At 52.2% G+C, this 18,289-nt stretch overlaps 1 protein-coding gene across 15 annotated transcripts in view; it reads left to right on the forward strand.

Moving 5' to 3' along the window:
• QTGAL (queuosine-tRNA galactosyltransferase) overlaps positions 1-18,289 on the forward strand; it is a 132,220-nt gene that overhangs the window by 8,306 nt on the left and 105,625 nt on the right. For 12 of the 15 annotated variants that reach the window (XR_015721206.1, XR_015721205.1, XR_015721207.1 and 9 more), the window contains exon 4: positions 5,909-5,973. The exons of 2 other annotated variants lie outside the window; for them this stretch is intronic. Coding sequence is in view for 7 of the 13 variants with exons in the window: in XM_087853959.1 (XP_087710085.1) it covers positions 5,909-5,973 (65 nt within the window). In the remaining 6 variants the exon portion in view is untranslated. Of the gene's footprint in view, positions 1-5,908; positions 5,974-12,357; positions 14,747-18,289 lie in introns of those variants that run through there. One more of the 15 variants, XM_087853961.1, reaches the window with a different exon arrangement.

Here is an 18,289-nt window from a genome sequence, read left to right on the forward strand (position 1 = left end):
TCCTTTAGGATTTTTGTATCTATGGACATACGGAAAATTGATCTGTAGCTTTTTGGTGCTTGGTTGGCGTCTGGCTCAGGGACTTGCTGATGGAGCGTCTTGTAAGCAGTAATCGTGCGTAGCAGCTCAGCGGCCTTTGTCTCAAACTCCCGTATAAACCAGCCCTACAGCCTGTGTACGTGACAGAAAAAAAGCATTTACTCATTCTCACAAATGTCTGCTTTGAGTAATGACGATTTTTTGGAATGCCAGCATGTGATAACAAGAAATTCAGACAGAATGGTCTCCAGTGAAACACAGAAGCACCACACCCTAGACACAACCAGTGTTTTTTGGTTCTTAGTTGGTTTTATTCACATAGTGTCGGTTAGTACTCACTGTGAACGAGGAAATGTTTGGCCACTGAAGTGTCCTGCACCGCACTTCTCATTTCCCTGCAGGGCTTTTGTTTGTTATAACACAGTCTTATTGTCAGGGTGCATAATCTCCACACTCGGTTCAATAACTCATTGTTTTACGTGCTTTACTGTTAAGTTGGTCCTGACAGTTGCTGCTCACTGCAGACCGCGGGGTGGGTTAGACTCAGAGAACTGAAGCCCTCTGCTTCCGGCTCCGTGCTGTGCCTGGGAGCTCCCAGCTGTCAGGATCTGTGGGGCCTTTAAAGACCTTCTGCCTTATTCTGTTTTACTTTCTACATACCTGCTGTTGGTAGGGTTTTTCCCCTTCTCTTTTTCCTTTACTTAGTTTTCATTTTACATGTTCCTTTTTTGTGTTGCTGGAGTACTCCCTAAAGTACATTTTCTATATCTGGTATGTAGATGGTAAAATATTTTGAGTTTTTACATATATGAAAATGTCTTCCTTTTGTACTTAGGCTCAACTGACAGTTTGGCTGGGTATAGAACTCTAGGTTCAAAATCATTTCCCCTAGAATTTTGAAGGATTGCCTTGTTATCTTCTGGTGTCCTCTGGTTTTGATAAGAAATTTTATGTCAGTCTGACTCTTCAAAGGTTTCTTTTTTGAAAGTTTTTAAGATTTTTCTCTTTATGTTTTGAGTTTTGAAATTTTATAATCCTGGGTCAGGGTGTACTTGCTTTTCACGCACCCTCTGTTTTTATACTGAATGATTAGCTTGCATTCTTAGCTTTTGTTGTAATATATTGGGCTTCCTTTAGCTTCACTCAAAGTTTTTGTGTAAGACTTGGCATGCCTGCATACACTGCTGGGTTGAAGGAGGAGGTAGGCCAGATGGTGAGGCTGGAGCTGGTGGACAGGCCCCTCCAGGCTGTAGGAGTCTGTCCTTCTTTAAATAGCGGGCCTCAACTTTGGTTGCATGTTAGAAGTGCCTGTGAAGTTTTGGGAGTCCTGATGCCTGAGCCCGAGTCCCACCCTAAGATACTCTTGAGTAGTCAGTTTGGGTGCAGCCTCTGCACTGGATTGTGGATGCCTCCTGAGAGATGCTGGGTGCATCCACAGTTGAGAACCACTGCTTTATTTATTTTTTTGAAGATTTTATTTATTTGTTTGACAGAGACAGCGAGAGAGAGCACAAGCAGGGGGAGTGTGAGAGGGAGAAGCAGGCTTCCTGATGAGCGGGGAGCCTGATTCGGGGCTGGATCCCAGAACCCTCGGATCATGACCTGAGCAGAAGGCAGACGCTTAACCGCTGAGCCACCCAGGCACCCCGGAACCACTGCTTTAAAATAGCCTCAGGAGTGGCGTGGCGTCGGTCCCACACCATCATGGGCGCGGTCCTCAGGGAGTCTTGTAGCTCTCATCCCATTTCAAGGGTGGGCAGGGTGGAGGTTTGGGATCCCTCTGGGTCCCCTGCTGTAGAGCCAGGGCTCTGTTGGCTCTGCTGTGAGTCCTGTTCAGACTGGCGTGTGACTTTCCTTTCAGGGTGAGCAGGTGGTGGGTCAGGGCGTGGGGTAGGGTTTATGCTTCAGCAGGGCTCGTGGGAGAGGTGTGAGCAGGACAGACACCCACTCTTCCCAGATGCTTCTTGCCCCCAAAGTCCCTTCATCCTGTTTCCTCTCTCTGCTCTTTTCTGCCAGTTTTGGTGGTCAGGTGGCTCCCCTGGCCTCACTTCTGATTCTCGCGAGCGTGCCCCCAGCATGACCTCACTTGAGTTTGCGCCTGGTCCTATGGGGCAGGTGCTGGTGGCCCTGGAGGACTCGCTGGTTTACTCAGGGTTCACAGAGGGCAAATGAGCCCAGGCTGTCTCTTCCTGAGCTCCTGGGGGTCCACCCTCGAACAGCACACTGTCTGAACACTGGCTCCCCACAAAGCAGTGCGCTGCTCCGTGGCGGTGGCCCAGATGCTTGTCCTCCCAGCACTCTTGCCTTCAGCTCCTGCAGCTTCCTGCCAGCACTGAGTCTGTCTTTATGTTCCTGGGCCAAGGAGAGGGCGGGTGTTGGTGGAGGTGAGTTAAGCAGTTGAGTTCACAGAATGAAACAGACACTTCTCTCGCAGAGAGTGCCCCCGACCCCACACCACGTCCCTCACAAACAGCACCCCGTGTCCTACTTAGGAGAGCGGCAGAGTGTAAACATTTTAGATAAAATTTAAAACTAGAAATAGTTGGTCACTTAAAAGAAAGCTTTTTCTAAGTTTATATTGAAAGACCACAGTCTTTGGCATTGCCTCTCGGTGGCCCTGCTTCCTGGGGCAGAGGACCAGGCCGCGGGCCCCACCCTCCACCTCTCTGTGCCTCGGTTTCCTTTGCGGGCAGCAGGTGCCCGTGCCCGTTGTTGAGAAGGCGTGGGCGCTAGAGCCGCTCGGTAGCTGCCGCTTTCTTGGCATCTTGATCTTCACCGTTACGTCATGCATCTGGAAGACACTCCGTTTTTTCCCAAATTACTTCTTGTTTTCATTGAAATAGAAAACTTGAGAGAAGTCAGTTATTGTAGAACATCTGTTTCAACTTGATTCTGAGATATGTGTCAACAAATGGTAGTTTCTGAAACTAGTTTGAATGTCGTTTTAAAATATTCTTCAGTTAAGATGTTTTGCATCTTCTGTAGCTGATGAAGGAAGTCGGGGGCATTTTGGTGATGGTGTGTCTTTGCTTGTCTAATCTCCATTCTAAACACAAGTCTGTTTTTCGTAAAATACTCTTCGTAGGTGAGATACGACTCGAGTCGTATCACATTCGTATGCATTTTGTCATAACAAGAGAGTCAGTTGTCATTGTGTGAGGAAATGAAGCCATCGTGCTGTCATTTTGAAGGGGGCAAGGTGAATCCAGGGCCCCTCTGTTACAGTTATGGAATGGAGTTAACTTGACGACGTCCAGAGGAGCGTATTTTCCTACAGTGATGTTTCGTGATGTAGGAAAGGTTATGTCAACCATTGGGTGACGTAAATCCAGTGTTTCCTTTTTCAGGAGTGCTGAGTTATTTCTTCATTTCTTATTATTTCATATCGTAACAGAGCAAAACATTTCTTGAAAATGCAGTCACTTGCTGAAATGAAAACACAACACAGTTCTTTCCTCTTCTCTCCAGGAGTGAGGCTGGCTGCGTTTTTCCTGCTGTGACCGTGACAACCGGCTCCGTCACAAAGGGACAGCCTCCCTAGACATCAGGCCCTGGCACGAACATTTGACTTTCTTCAAGGCAGTAATATTAAAGCAAATTCCTTGTCTTTGCCAAACATAGGACTCATTGTGAGGAACTTCCAGCTTCCTTAGTGAGACACGTTTTCCTTCCATTATCCAAATTCTGGTTCAGTTTTTCCCCTTCTGAAACCTGACTCTACTAAGCAGCTTTTCAAACAGAGCTCCTGCCCATTTAAATGTGATTGTGGACTGTCTCTTCCCATTTTCGTCTTCTTCGTGCAGCGCTTTGGGTTTTTTGTTTTTGTTTTTGTTTTAAAGATTTTGTTTATTTATTTGACAGAGAGAAGCCAGCGAGAGAGGGAACACAAGCAGGGGGAGTGGGAGAGGAAGAAGCAGGCCCACAGCGGAGGAGCCTGATGTGGGGCTCGATCCCATAACGCCGGGATCACGCCCTGAGCCGAAGGCAGACGCTTAACCGCTGTGCCACCCAGGCGCCCCTTGCGCTTTGGTTTTGCTCCCGTGAGGCCGTTCCCTGGGCCTGCCATGCCTGGTGGTAATGCCGGAGCTCTAGCTAGAGCTGTGTCCGCGCGGCCGCCGATCCATCCCCGGGCCCTCACCTTGCCTGTTACACCTGTGGTTCTTGGAGACCTGGGACCGCTCTGCTAACTGATTTGGGTTGGCTAAACTCTGGGATTAATGCTAGAGACTGAGCTGCTACCTTGCGTGAAAACAGCCTCCACAAGGGCACTGCTCTGGGTCGCAGCCTGGGTGACCTAGGCCAGGGCGAGCTCCTGTTCCTCTGTCCCAGCGGGACTGGTAGTGGTGCTGGAGTTGGCTGGAGCAGCAGCCTTCTCTCCCTGCCTCAGAGAGGCGCTGTCCTTGGCGTGGAAAACCAGGGAGGGCTCCAGCGTGGCCCAAGGCAACGTGGTACTGTGTCCCTGGCACCACCGAGACGTTCTTCAGGTCGCCTGAGCGTGACTACTGGAGGGATTTATTGCTTTATGTCTGCACACATCTGTTTCACTTTGTGTGACTTTGCTCCGTGGCCCCAAATCTGTAACTGGCCGGCTAACTCGATTCAGGTGTTGGTAACCGCTTTTCTAGGGAGAGTGTATCTTGTGCCCCTTGAGGTCCCCTCGGCCTCTCTAAATACCTCCTGTAACCTGCCCCCGGCCTCAGCGCCCAGACTCAGCGGCCTCAGTGTTAATTTCTGCGGCCGCGCCTTCCTCAGAAGGCTTACTGGGCTGGGCCTGCCCTCCGACCTGGCCCCGTGGCTGCCGCTCCCCACACTGCTGGGTGTGCTCTGGCGTCTGCTCTTTATCAAGTTCTAGCGGCCCCAGGCCCCCTTCACCCCCTTCTCTTCATAAGCCTCCTGGTGCTTCTCCCAGCACCGTTCATTTGGCACAGAGCCAGAGGTCATCATTTAACTTTTTCCAACTCAGTTGTAATCTCTTTGAAGGCAGAGTGTTTTTAAAACATTATTAAAACATAGCATCCATACAAAAAAGTGCACTTACCCTAAATGCCAGCTCAGTTAACGTTCTCAAACTGAGCCGGCCGTGTAACCGGCGCCCCGATGAAGAGCTGACATCTCCAACCCCAGGGGCCCCCTGTGTCCCTTCCGGTCCCTGCCCACTTCCCAAGGCAACCACCCGATTCCAGATGAATTTGCTGCCCTTGAACACCGTGTGGATAGCACCCATGTGTGTGGTTCATTCTCACCGTGGTATGTTCTCAGCTTTTCCATTCTACGTTGAGGACCGTCACATCTTGGTGAACGTGCAGGGCTGTTCTGTGGGGTCTGCACCTGGCGAGGGAGCCGCCGGGTCACAGGGTACGTGAGTGTTCAGACATGGTGAACACTGGCAGTGCTGTAGCTGCCACCGAGAGATGTGCTCAGACAACTGCTCGGTGTCCAGTTCAATGAGCTTTTACCAACCGATCACACACACCTGTTACCCCCTCCCCAGGTAACCATATCTTGACTTACCAGCATTCCCGCCAGCACTACTCAAGCACTTCCATTCAGGGACACTTTTCCAATATGCCGCATGGCTTAGCTTAGTGTTATACTCAGTAGATGGTTGCTGAACCTGTTTTCCTCCAGTGAGCAATCCCTCCTTAATACGCTGGTCCCGGGTGGGCTCTTTCCGTCTCAGCCCCTAAAGATGGAGCACTGTTTTCCGTTTGCTTCCTTTTCGCTCCGTCTAAAGCTGACCTCGTGTTTCACCTGGTAGTGTGCACCGTTCTTAGCTCCCTTGTGGCACCATTACCCTAAGTTCTAGGAAAGAGAAGACTGCTGAAAATTGAATTACAGAAGAGCTTTTCTCTTTCTTCTTTTCAAACAGTTGGATATTCTAAAAATCAAGCAATAGCACAGAGCTCGGGATCGTACCTTTGCTTTTTGGATTCAGTAAGTAACTTTTTGTTTTCTTTAAAGTGTGTGTATATGTAGTGATTGCATAATTAAATAACCTGACATTTTAGTGTGGTTTTTGAAAAACATTATTCTAATATATAATAATCAGACTTAAAAGTTAAGGCTCATGAGCTCTTGCTGTTAAATTGCCGTAGCACTTAATGAGTTCATTAATTTTTAATAAATAGGATAATATAAAAATGCAGAATTGCACAGCAGAATCACATAAACTGGGAAGACGTGGACAGACACTTACATGAAGATCACCCTTCGATGAAATAGTGCCCATGAGTGACAAGAAAGCACAGAGAAGGGCTGGTGGTGGGTGTGTCGGGAAGGACGGAAGGACAGGAGTGGGGAGGGCAGAACAGCCGACTGCAGGTGGGCTCTAACATACCTTTCGGTCGCTTGTGACCAAGGAAACACAAGTTACGTTAGTGAGACACGAGGGTTTTCTGAAGTGCAGATACTCCATATTTGGAAACCGTGAATTGGGGGTGTCGGCAGCATAATTATGCATTTTGTATCAAGAACTTAAAAAATGCTCATGCCCTCGACTCCTAGACTTCACTTGTAGGGATCTCAAATTCTGAAAATGATTTATGTGTGGTTGGTATACGGGAATGACTACAACGTTTAGGAAGCATCTTCAGTCACATGGTGAAGGATGACGGCAGGTGAAAAGAAGCATAATTGCTTAGATAGCGTGTGTTCAGCTGTGGGTATTCCTTTCACTTACTTTAAAACACGCTTTAAGAATGTCTGTCTGTATGTGGTCTCCCCTCCAGTGCCTCTGGGTCTGGGGGTGCAGGGCACCCACGCCTTCACGGCATTGCTTGGGCGGCTGCTGTTGGCCTTCGCGAGGTCAGCCATGGCTCACCTACAAACCTTCTTGTCATCTCATGTCAGCTCAGCCTTTTTCTTGATACCAGGAACTTCTGTACAAGATCTGGGTCCATGGGGAGGTCTGGGGAGATCGTGTGCCTGTGCGAGCAAGTGGTGAAAAGTTACCTGTTAGTCAGCCCTGCTCTTGGAGACAAACCCCGGGGCTGCAGTGCCTGTCCTGCTGCTTTGGCGTCTCCTGTCTCTTCTGCCTGTTTTCTTAGATAAAACTCCCTCTTGTTCCCGCATCTCCTTGCAGACCCCGCTCCGGGGCCTGTTTTCACTCTCAGATGGTCCATCCAACATTTTCCTGAGCAAAGACAGTTTCCCGCCTCAGACAGCGAAACCCAGCACACTGCAGTGTGCTTCCTACGGCCTGGGGGTGAAGGGAGGTGGCGATTTTCTGTTTCTCCTTTAGCGCTGCTCTTTCTGAAGCGCCGTACTCAGGGAGCTCCCAGTGTGACAGCCCCAGGTAAACACTGGTGGGACTCGGGAGACGGAGAGAGGAGGGCTGAAGACGCCCTTTCCTCTCCGGTATCCTCCCAGGCTTTCTCTGTGTTTGCTGGAGGGCAGGAAAGAAAATGGAGGAAGGCCAAGTTGGACCGGGTGGAGCCTGGTTTAGAATGGCGAGAACCGCAGACCAGGGAGGCTCCCAGTAAAGCTGCTGATGGCCGTCAGCACAGTCGCCACCGAGCTGGCAGAGGGCAAGGTAGACAACCAGGTCGCTGAAAGTGTCCTTCATGGTGGGCAGGTCGGATGCCTGGCCTGGTCAGACCCGGAAACCGTGGGGAGGGAGGCGGGGGGGGGGGGCACAGAGCCACGTGGCCCATGCTGCCAAGAGAGGAAGGTTGCCAGATTGGGCATCGCCGTGCCTCCGTTCTGGGCGTGGGCGTCAGAGAAAGATGGTGTTGCCGAAGTCTGACCAGGAAGACTTGCCCCCGCTCTAGAAACGTGAATTGTTCTCAGGGTTTAGTCGAAATAAATCAGTGAGGTAGATTTTGGTGAGCTTTGCCCTGGGATTGGCGTGACCACCTCGCTAACCAGGGCAGGGGTGGCACACAGTCCGTCCACCTTCCTGGGGGCTGATGGGCACATCTGCCTGCGAGGGGGTTGGGGGCACAGATGGGCAGGCGCCTCTGGTTCTTTTAGGACCTGGTAGTTCCTGGCCATGGGATGCAGTAAGATAAGCAAACAAAAAGTCTCGCTTTTGAAGAAGGTAGCCTTTACTATGTGCATCATGACAGGGACTGGAGTTCCAGGCCCCTTGAGGTGAGCAGATATGGCGTCTGTGGAAAGGAGGGCTTAGAACAGGGCTTCGTCTGGGGGCCCTGATTTTCCGAGAGCGTCCCTTCCAAGGGGCACCCCTGCCAGGTGCCACCACAGCAGAGAGCCTCTGTCTGCACCCGCTTCCCTTGGGACCGTGGCAGCGTGGTCTCTGCATCGGGAGCCCCATTAGCCACCACGGAGCAGGCTGTCCTGAATGGCCACAGCGCCTGGCAGGGGCTGCAGGCCCAAGGGTTCACCAGGGGACCACCCGGGAGGGAGACTGGGCCCATGGCCCATGCGGGGACGGCCAAGGGGACCACCAGGAGGATGCCCCATCTTCCAGGAGGTGGGTTGGCGTCCTCAGTAAAGGACAGAGACAGGCCGCGCACCTGTGCTGCCCTTGGGTGTGGGGCCGCGCCCTTGTCTGACCGCTGCCTGTGGCACCTTTGCTCTGTTTGTTTAGTTTCTGATCTTTGTGGGTTTGGTTCATTTCTAATGCTCACTCATTACTTTTCAGCCTTTCTTTCTGCTTTCTCGCCTGAGGGTTAAGACGGTTCCTTCTCTTCTGGGGCCTGCGTGGTTGTCCCTAAGTACTGAATGTTGTGACTCAGGTGTTGTCACCTTTCCTAGCTTCCGGTCTGATTTCTTCATCTTTTTCAATGTGGACCTCAGGATCTCGGGCAGAAAACTGAGTCAGTCATGAGCCTCAGTTCAGGACGCTCGCTCACGTGTCGAGTGGGGTCTGTTTGGTCTTTCTGCCATCGCTCTACCTGTGTCTTGGGGGAGGCACCGTATAAGTGCCCGTGAACCTGCCATCTAGGACTAGAGCCGGCCCAGCCCTCTGACCACCTCCCCCGGCACGTCCGCCCCCTGCCACACACCGTGTCATAACCCTGCTGAACTCTGGTATTTGTACAGATCTGAAAAAGTCAATTAAAAAAATCTCAGTTTTTTTATCTTTATACAAAGAGTATCGGGCTGTGTGATATTTTAAAGCTTGGCGTTGTTAAGATCCATCCATATTGTTGTTATAGATATTTATAGATCAGCTTTTAAAAATGGAGGTAAAACTTACATACAGTGAAATCCAAGATTTCAGTGTGGAAGTTATATACAAAGTGAGCAGTTTGGTGAGTTCTGACGACTGTGTAGCCACAGTCAAGATACCGAGCATTTCTGGCGCTCGGAACGTCCGCGGCGCTTCCGCCAGCCGGCACACCCAGGTCTCAGATCTGCAGGTGAGATCACACCGGGTGCCCTCTGGTGTGCAGCTTTGCACCCCGCGGTTCTCCGTGGTGTTCTCTGTGTCGGTGGCTTGTTCTTTTTTTATTATCTATGTGTGAATTTGCCACGATTTGTTTCTGCACAGTGCTGTTTATTGGCATTTGGGCAGTTTCCTGTCTGGGTTATTTTAGTGGAAGCACCACAGACGTTCTTATGTGAGTCCTTCTGTGGGTGTGTATTTCCGTTTCTCTTGGGAAGATCCCAAAGGGTGGAGTTGACTGGTCACAGGTAGAGGTGTGCTTCTCCCGAAGAGAACGTTCTGAACACAGAGGCCGCTCTGTGTCTGGGTGGAGGCCGCGGCCGCTCCACCTTCTCGCCGACGAGGACGCTGTTGGTCTCGGTCTTAACTATTGAACAGGGCAGAGTGTGTCTCGTTGCAGCTTTGATTTGCATTTCTCTGGTGACTGGTGATGTTGAGCGCCTTTCACGTGTTTAATGGCCGTTCATTTCTTTTGTGAAATGTCTGTTCAAACCTTTTGACGTTTTAGAAGGTTCCAGGGCCCTTCTCTTGTAGACGCCCCCTTAAACACGCAGCTCGTTGGGTTTCTTCACGACGGCGTTCGGCATGCGCCTTCGTGTGGAACATCTTATTGGCCGTGATTTTGATCGTCCCTGCTCCTGACAGTGCTGCCTCTGGTCACCCAGCGCAGGGGGCCTCTGGGCAGGGGGCTGTGGCAAGCCCTCCCCAGCTCTCTGGATCGCCTTTTCTTTGGCAGGCCTTTCCTGGTGAGCACGTCAGGGGAGCGGGCGCCTGGTCGGGAGAAGATGGTTGCGGTCTGCGGTGAAGACGGTACTGACGATACATCAGAATAAAGTGTTTTGCGTGAAGAAGGCTTCTGAAGCCTCTTTGCTGGGTTGCATTTTGACTTGTTGGCCCCTGGGACGCAGGCGGCTTGCCGCGTTTAGAGCTTCGAGTGTTTGTCACTAGGAGCAGCTCTCAGGCTGCCGGAGCTCGTCCATTCATGTGCCTGGTGGTGGTGGGGGCGGGTGCAGCAGTCAACCAAACAGACCAGAGAGCAAAAGCCAGCGTGTCCACGGCAATGTCGGCCCCCCACCCCTGCGGGCCCTTGCGCACTTTCTCACACGCCAGCCAGGCCCACGTCCCCTGCAGCTTCTCAGCGATGCCCTCGCCTCTGAGTGTTGCCAGCACATGAGGGGCCTCACCCCTCGGCCTGCGCGTGGGATGCCCTGCTCGCAGCACCCACCAGTTAGCACACGCCTGCCTGGACGGTGTGCTGTGGCCTCGGCCTTCGAGGTTCAGGAATCTCCTGCCTAGAAGAGGGTGTCGTGGCAGCGCCTAAACAAAAGTGTGTCAGGAAGCTCGAGGAGCGTGGCTTCCGCGTACGTAGCTGTTCCTGGCGTCTTTCGTCAGCACCGTGTGCTTCTCAGGGCGCCACTGTCATGCACATGTGCTCTCAGGTTCTTGCCGACATGCCCCTTTCTTTGAAGCAGGTGCAAACAGACACTGCAGCCTTAATTTCTACGTTCACTTGTTCATTGTTGGGGTAAAGAAATAGGGTCATTTTTATGTGCTGCTCCTGCAGAACTCCCTTGGAGCTCCGCGTTTCGGGGCAGATCCCTGAGGACTTCCTAGACAGACAGTCATGTCATCTGCACAGACGGCAGTTTTATTTCTTCCTCTCCGATCTTGTGCCTTTCGCGCCGCTCCTGCCGCCCTGCACCCAACAGAACTTGTGCTGCGCTGGGTGAGAGCAGCGCCCTTGCCTCCCGGGGCCTGCGGGGTCCGCTCCGTCCTGGCTGGCTGACAGCTTTCCTCGTGCACAGGTGCTGGGTTCTGTCAGATACTCTTTCTGTGTCAGCTGGGATTTGTTGGTTTTTAAAATATGTTTGTTACTAAAGATTTATAAAATTTTTTCCCATAGTTTTGGAATTTGGTATTTTTCTGATTGTCAAGAATCATTCCTGGAATCTGGTGAGCTCTCTTCCAAAGCGCAGCCTCAAGGTTTTTTTCAAATAAGAAGAATTTTTCAATATTAGCTCATAATTTTTTTTTCTGTCTTGTTTTTTCCTCTCGGGTCTCTCGTGTGTGAATGTCCGTTCTTACAGTTTGCTCATTTCTCTGTGATTTCTGTTTCTTGTAATTGTGCGTGTTACAGTCTGACCTTCCTGTTGGGCTGTGGCCATACACTTCATGCTCACGATTGCTTTTAGGGTTAGAGCTTAGGGTTTCGGCTCCCAGGAGCCTTTCCTCCCGTGTCCTGGGGCACCTCTGGGAGTCCCCCTGTTGTGTTTGTTCCCCCAGCAGCTCCGGGGGCGGCTGCTTCTCTCTGCTGCCCAGGTCCTCGGAGACTCGGTAATGGGTGATTTTGTTTGTTAGCCCGGGAGGGCAGGCCAAACTGGGGCCAAGGCGGCCGGTGTGCGGGGAGGTGTGGGGTCTGCGCTCCGGGGGCCTAGTCCTTCTGTCCACGCATGGGTGGCCTCTGCTGGGCCCCAGGGCAGGTCTGTGTTGCGGGTGTCCTCAGTTGGTGGCCATTTCTCTCCCAGCTTCCCCCTTTTGTCCGTCCTCCTGACAGAAGATCGGGGATCTTCCCGGTGCACACGCCTCAGGCTCCTAGAGCATGAAGTCTGGCCCAGGACTGCCGGCTGCCTTCTGTCCTTGAGACCCTGCATGGCCGTGGCCTTTTGCTGCTCTCTGGATGGCCAGCATGGTCAGTAAAGGTGTTGGTGGTGCTGGAGGGGACAAGCAGCTCAGACCCTGGACCCGCTTGTGTTAGCATGATGGTATCTGCTCGTCTAGCTGCAGGGACTGGCTAGGTCATGCTTCGGCCATCAGAGAGCAGCGCAGGGCCTTGCCCACGTCACCCAGGGCACGGACCCACATCAAGTCCGAGAGGTCTTCCATCAACACACTTAGATTCTCCAGAGTTGTTCTCCTTTCACGGGGGGTCACTCCCTGGACTGTCCCCACCTTTTCCCTCCACACAGGTAGCCCCACCTGTACCCACTGAATAGACGTTTATACCGAGTGGGTTCCGTCATCCTGTGAAACCTGCCTGGCTCAGCGATGTGGGGAAGGTGGCCGTGGGGGCTCCTCCGTCCACACCTGCCCCACGTCTCGGGTGTCCTGCACTCTGCTGGTGGTTCCCTATGGTCTTGCTGCTGTTCAGAAACATGCCTCCTTTGGGGCGCCTGGGTGGCACAGCGGTTAAGCGTCTGCCTTCGGCTCAGGGCGTGATCCCGGCGTTATGGGATCAAGCCCCACATCAGGCTCTTCCACTATGAGCCTGCTTCTTCCTCTCCCACTCCCCCTGCTTGTGTTCCCTCTCTCGCTGGCTGTCTCTATCTCTGTCGAATAAATAAATAAAATCTTTTAAAAAAAAGAAAGAAACATGCCTCCTTTAACAGGGCTCTGCGTTTAGGTGAAAAGCAGGGATGGCGGCCGTTACTGAGTCAGCCGGAGCAGGACTGGTGTGCGGGAGACTCTCCAAAATACAGTGTCGCAGGCTCGCAGGGACTTTGAATTGGTTGGTCTTTTCTGAGTGAATTTCCCCAGGAAGAAAGCAGAAGTGTTTGGACACCTGACTTGGAGCCGTCGGGGCACGCGAGGACATGGGGCTGCCGTGGACAGGGGGCTGCTGTCGCTGGAGTGCCCGCAGGCTGCCTGCCTGGGGCCAACGTGAGGCCTCACTGCATGGAGACCGCGGGAGCCCTCACTTCCAGAGCTGGACGTTTGTGCTCACCCCTTCACCTTGGAGTCCCGGCAGACACGTGGGACCCAGCAGGGCCTTGCCTCAGTGGCCTGATGGTGCTGCGCCCCCCACCCCCCCAGCTTCTCCAGGGTTTGATGCACGGTCTGGCTCTTCTCTGACAGAGAGGAAGGTCCTGTAAGCAACCTGTTTGCAAGTGAATGAAAAAGTGATTTCAACCACTTTTGCCATTAAGTGTTTTGTCCAAACTGCTAGAAAGTAGGAATACGGACTGATTTAGATACTCTTGGTTTGCGTTTCTGTTTCCCCTCCAGCTCTGTCCTGTGCGTTTGGGGAGGGTGGAAGGTTGAGGCAGAAGGAAGGGGACTGAGTACCTCCCAGGAGTGGGACACAAAAGGCTTTTGAGGGCAGCGCACTTGAGCCCGGGTGTGGCGGTCACCGGTCACCGAGAGGCCTGGGGTGGTGGTGTTTTGCTCTACGGAGAGCGGCTGCGCCAGTAGCTGGTTAAACACACCTGTCACCCGCAGGGAAGGAGGCTCGCTTTTCTCCTCTCTGCATCCCACACCCACTGATTTTTGTGTCTGACCTGTGAGCTGCATGTGGGGTCATTCAGAACAGAGTGTTGGTATCGCTGCAACGTTAGGACACCGTTGAGAAATGTCAGGGGTTCGGGTGTGCACCATGTGGAGCTAGCCATCCACGGGGCCTGCAGATGTCTGCTTTTCCAACCGAGTGTCAGCTAGAAATCTCGGCTCCAGGGGCGCCTGGGTGGCACAGCGGTTAAGCGTCTGCCTTCGGCTCAGGGCGTGATCCCGGCGTTGTGGGATCGAGCCCCACATCAGGCTCCTCCGCTATGAGCCTGCTTCTTCCTCTCCCACTCCCCCTGCTGTGTTCCCTCTCTTGCTGGCTGTCTCCATCTCTGTCGAATAAATAAATAAAATCTTTAAAAAAAAAAAAAAAAAAAGAAGAAATCTCGGCTCCACAGACAAGGGGCCAGAAGGAAGCCCCGGGGAGAGGAGAGGTGCAGGAGGGAGCGGTGCTGGGCCTCTGGGCTGGTGCCTCGCTGCCTCTGAGTCATGGCTCTGGTCTCATCGGTACCGGTGTGCTGGGAGCTACAGGGGCTTTCCTGTGATTCTCTTCATAACTGGGGTGAGCTTCGGCGGTTGGCAAATCAGAAGTACTTTTACCATGCTTTAAGAAGTCACACTTTCTGTTCTGTCTTGAACAAAGTGTCATGGTAAATAAACACCCCCCTCCATTAAAATAAACAAGGGACAAAAAACTCCAAGTTTTGTTTGGAAATTGTTTTACAGACTTCATCAACCCTTGTGAGTGTGTTGATGCCCGTGTGCTGCCCCACACTTGGGGGTGTTCGCTGGGACCTGGGTGGGGGCAGCGCCGGGGGCATTCAGGGTGGCCTCCCCCCGCCTCTGCTTCTCCGGACACACCACAACCCCTCCCCCTCTTTCCTGAGAGATAAATTATGGGCTCTGTGTTAGACCGAGACCGGGAGGGCGTTAGCTGGGTCAGGAGGAGGGCCATGTGATCTTAGTGGTGACTGTTCCCAAAAAAGGCTCAAGTAGATCTGCCAAGAAGCAGAGGGTACCCGTAACTGAGGAGGAGAGGACGGGGGCTCCTGTGGGGCAGCTGCTAATCGGTGCTGATCGGTGCGTGTGGGCTCCTACTTTTGTTCCTGGGGGAGAGGGATTCCTTCTGCTCGACACTCATGAAAGAGAGAACAGCCGCGGAGAGGGCCGCGTGAGCCCCAGAAGTCTCCACACGCGGCTGCTCACGTGGCTTCACGGGAGCTGCGCTCGGCTGTTTTTGTTGGCTCCGGGCGTTTGTTCTTGGCAGGCTCTAGCTCTCGCCGAGTGCCACTAACTTTCATTTCTTTGGAGACACGAACGCCCCAGACAGCAGTGAGCTTTTGAAATATTTTCTGTTTGTGTAGAGTGTTTTCATTTTAAGGCCTAGGAAAGGGGGATGAGCTGGGTGTTTGTTCAGCTGCTCCCTCCGAGTGCTGGTCCCGAAACCCGCTGGCCAGGGAGAGAGCTTGCTGCAGACGTGGATTTGGGCCACTGTAGACGGACAGACTCCAGACCCCGCAGGCTGACTCTGCTCTCACAAGCTTCAAAGCAGTTCCTTTGCAGCCAGCCCTGGTGGCCTCCACCCGAGAAGGAGAAAGGAGAAGGTGGCGCACCTCCTGTCCCGCCTCCAACAGCACTGACTTCTGCTCATCTCTCTGCCCTCTCTGTCCCTCTGTGCCACGAGCCCCTGCTATTTCCTACACTCACGCTGGGCCCTGGCAGACGAGAGGGGCCACTATGTCCCAGCTGGCAGGGGCGCACACACCAGCCTTCCCTGGGGAACAGGAGGGCAGGAGGTAGAAGGCAAGGGTGTCTGCTGTGGGCTGCGTGAGCCCTGGGCAGCACCCCCACCCTGCCCCTGCAGCCCACATCCCCTGCGCTCCTCCTCCTTCCTGCTGAATCTCTTCCTGATCCGAGGAATTCTTGTCTTCTCTCCCAGTTACAGGGATTTCCTTTCTCGGAGGAGCAGGGAGCCAGGGATGCGCGTTGGCCGTAGGGTCTCGGACTTGTCAGCAGAGGAGACTGCACAGCTTGAGTGTGTGTGTTTTTAGTGAATCCGCATGTTTGATCCCGAGCTACTTTTGTGTGCTTCTGCTAGAATTATGGCCACAGAAGAGTCGTGTGTGTGTGTGGATGGGGACTGGAACTTCAGAGTGGCAGAACAGTGCATTTGGGCTGCTGCCGTGTCCTCCTGTGAATGCCTGTGCTGTAACCCAGCACTTAATATGTTTTTAAGAAAGCATCATGGAGTCAACTCAGATTAAACTTTCTTCCTAAATACCAGGCATGCTTTATTGGAGACAGATTTAAAAATCAACCACCTAATAAAAGACACCCGTTGAAAGTGCCCATTCCGTGGGTCTGACGCACTTCAGTCCAGCTTAATGTGTCCTCACACCACTTAGCACTCACACCCTCGAAGCCACTACCGACCTGATTTCTTTAGATTTGTGACGTAGTTATCCAGTCCGTTCTTTGCCCTCGTGAGGGTTTTTTCCTGTTCCAGAACCTCGTATAGATGGAATCATAGTACGCGCTCTTGTGGTTGGCCTTTTTTGCTCAGCATACTGTTCGTGAGATCAACCCGGGTTAGTGCTGACGTCAGTACGTCGTCTTCACTGCGGCTGAGCCAGGCGCTCCAGGGGACGCCTGCTGTAGGCGCCCGTCGGTGGGTGCTGCGTCAGCTCCCGTGTCTAGCTGCCGTGAGTACGGACGCCGTCACGTTTGTGCAGGTCTGACCGTGTATGTGCAGTCGTTTCTCCTGGTACATCTCTAGGGACAGAGCTGATGGGTGATAGAAACATGCACGTTTGCCTTCGTAAGAGGCTTCAGAACTCTTTCCAAAGGGCTGAACCATGTTAGGGTGCCGGCGATTGGAGAGAGCGTGTCCGGAGTTCCTCCCAACACTTGGAGTTGTCTGTCTCTGAGGTTTGAGCCTCGGGGTGCCTGGGGGACTGTCTCCTGTGGTTTTGGGTTGCACCTGCCCCGTGACTAAAGATGCCGAGCCTTCCTTTGGGCGCTCTCTGGTCACGCGTGTGTCTTCCTGTACGAAGAGTCTTTCAAGTCTTTGACTCTTTTACTAAGATTCAGGTCCTTTCTCCCAGTCTCTGGCTTGCCTTTGTTTTCATTTCTCAGAAGCGTCTGAATGAACAGAAGTTATGAATTATGGTTAAGTCCATCTTACCATTTTTTTCTGTCAAGATTTGTGCTTTTCTGTCCTATCTAAGAACCTAAGAAATCTTTGTCTACCCCAAGACTTTCTCCCTGTTTTTCCCAGAGGTTTTATGGTTTTGTCTTCTGCACGTAGGTGAGTTACCTGTCCTGGTTCCTCTGAGTGTGGTGTGAAGGGGGAGTGTGGGTGACGGTCTCCGTCTGCGCACCCAGCGCCAGCACCTGAGCCACCTGGGCGCCTGTGCTGAAGGTCGGCGGCCAGACGCAGCGCACACCCGTTGTCTCTGTCCTTGAGCCACTTCCACGCTGCCTCTGTTCCCGTGGCAGCAGCAGGAATGAAGCTGCCGTGGGGTCGTACTGAAAAGTCAGGGATGGCTAGGTCCTCCAGCTGTGTTCGTCCTTTTCAGAATTGCTTTGGTTTTCTTAGGTCTTTTGAATTTCTGTAGACACTTAGATTCAGCTGTCGAGTCTGCTTGGGTTTTTACTGGAATTGCATTGAATTTATAGACCCATTTGGGGGTCTTACCAACACGAATGTTCTAATCCATAAACATCTCTCCATTTATTTAGGCTTCTTGAATTTCTCTCAGAAACGTTTTATAGTTTTCAGTATACAGGTGTTGCATAAATTTAACAAAATACATCACTAAGTATTTTATGGGCTTGGGGGCTATCAGAAAGTTAAATCCCCTGTTTTATTGCTGCAAATCTGCTAAGTTACCATATGAGTTATACTAGGGTTTTTGTTTGTTTTAAATTTAGAATTCCCTGTGAAGTGATGAGTAGACCTCTGCGTGTTTCTCTCTGGCCGAGAGCTTGTAGCCCCTGGTCTTGGCTCGCCGTGTGGGCCAAGCCTTCAGGGCAGAGTCACACAGAAGCGGTTCTGCCGACAATGTCACTCTCAGAGTAGTGTTTGTGTCATCCTTACACTGTGAAGAACACACACAGAGAAGGGCACCAGACGTCGACGTACAGCCCAGGGGATCCTCGTGAAGCACATACGTGTGAAGCCACCCAGGCCCTCTCCTGCTCCTTTCCGATTACGTAACTTATCCTCCCCAAAGTTAAACACTGTCCTGTTGGCTGACGTGACCGTCCTGCCTGGTTTTGAACTTTGTGTAAGTGCCATCACATACACCTTTCGTGTCCGGCCTCTCTCGCTCTGCGGCTCTCCTTTTCACTCTCTGAAACCTACCAGTTGATGAACAGAGTTCTTACTTTTAAGGCAGGTCAATTACCTAATCTTTTCCTTTACAGTCAGTGCGTTGTGCCTTCTTGAGGTATTTTTTCCTACTTTTAGGCCCTCAAGTTATTCTCTTAGTTTCAGATGCTTTGTTTCTTTTTTACCTTTTATATTTTGATCCAAACTCCACTTGGAGTTGTTTTTGCTCATTTGTATCTAACATACACATGGGTCAGGGTGCTGGTCGTAAATGTACAGTTTGTGGACTT

This window comes from Ursus americanus, chromosome 23, assembly GCF_024610735.1.
Source record: "Ursus americanus isolate L20-20 chromosome 23, mUrsAme1.1.p, whole genome shotgun sequence".
NCBI lineage: Eukaryota > Metazoa > Chordata > Mammalia > Carnivora > Ursidae > Ursus > Ursus americanus.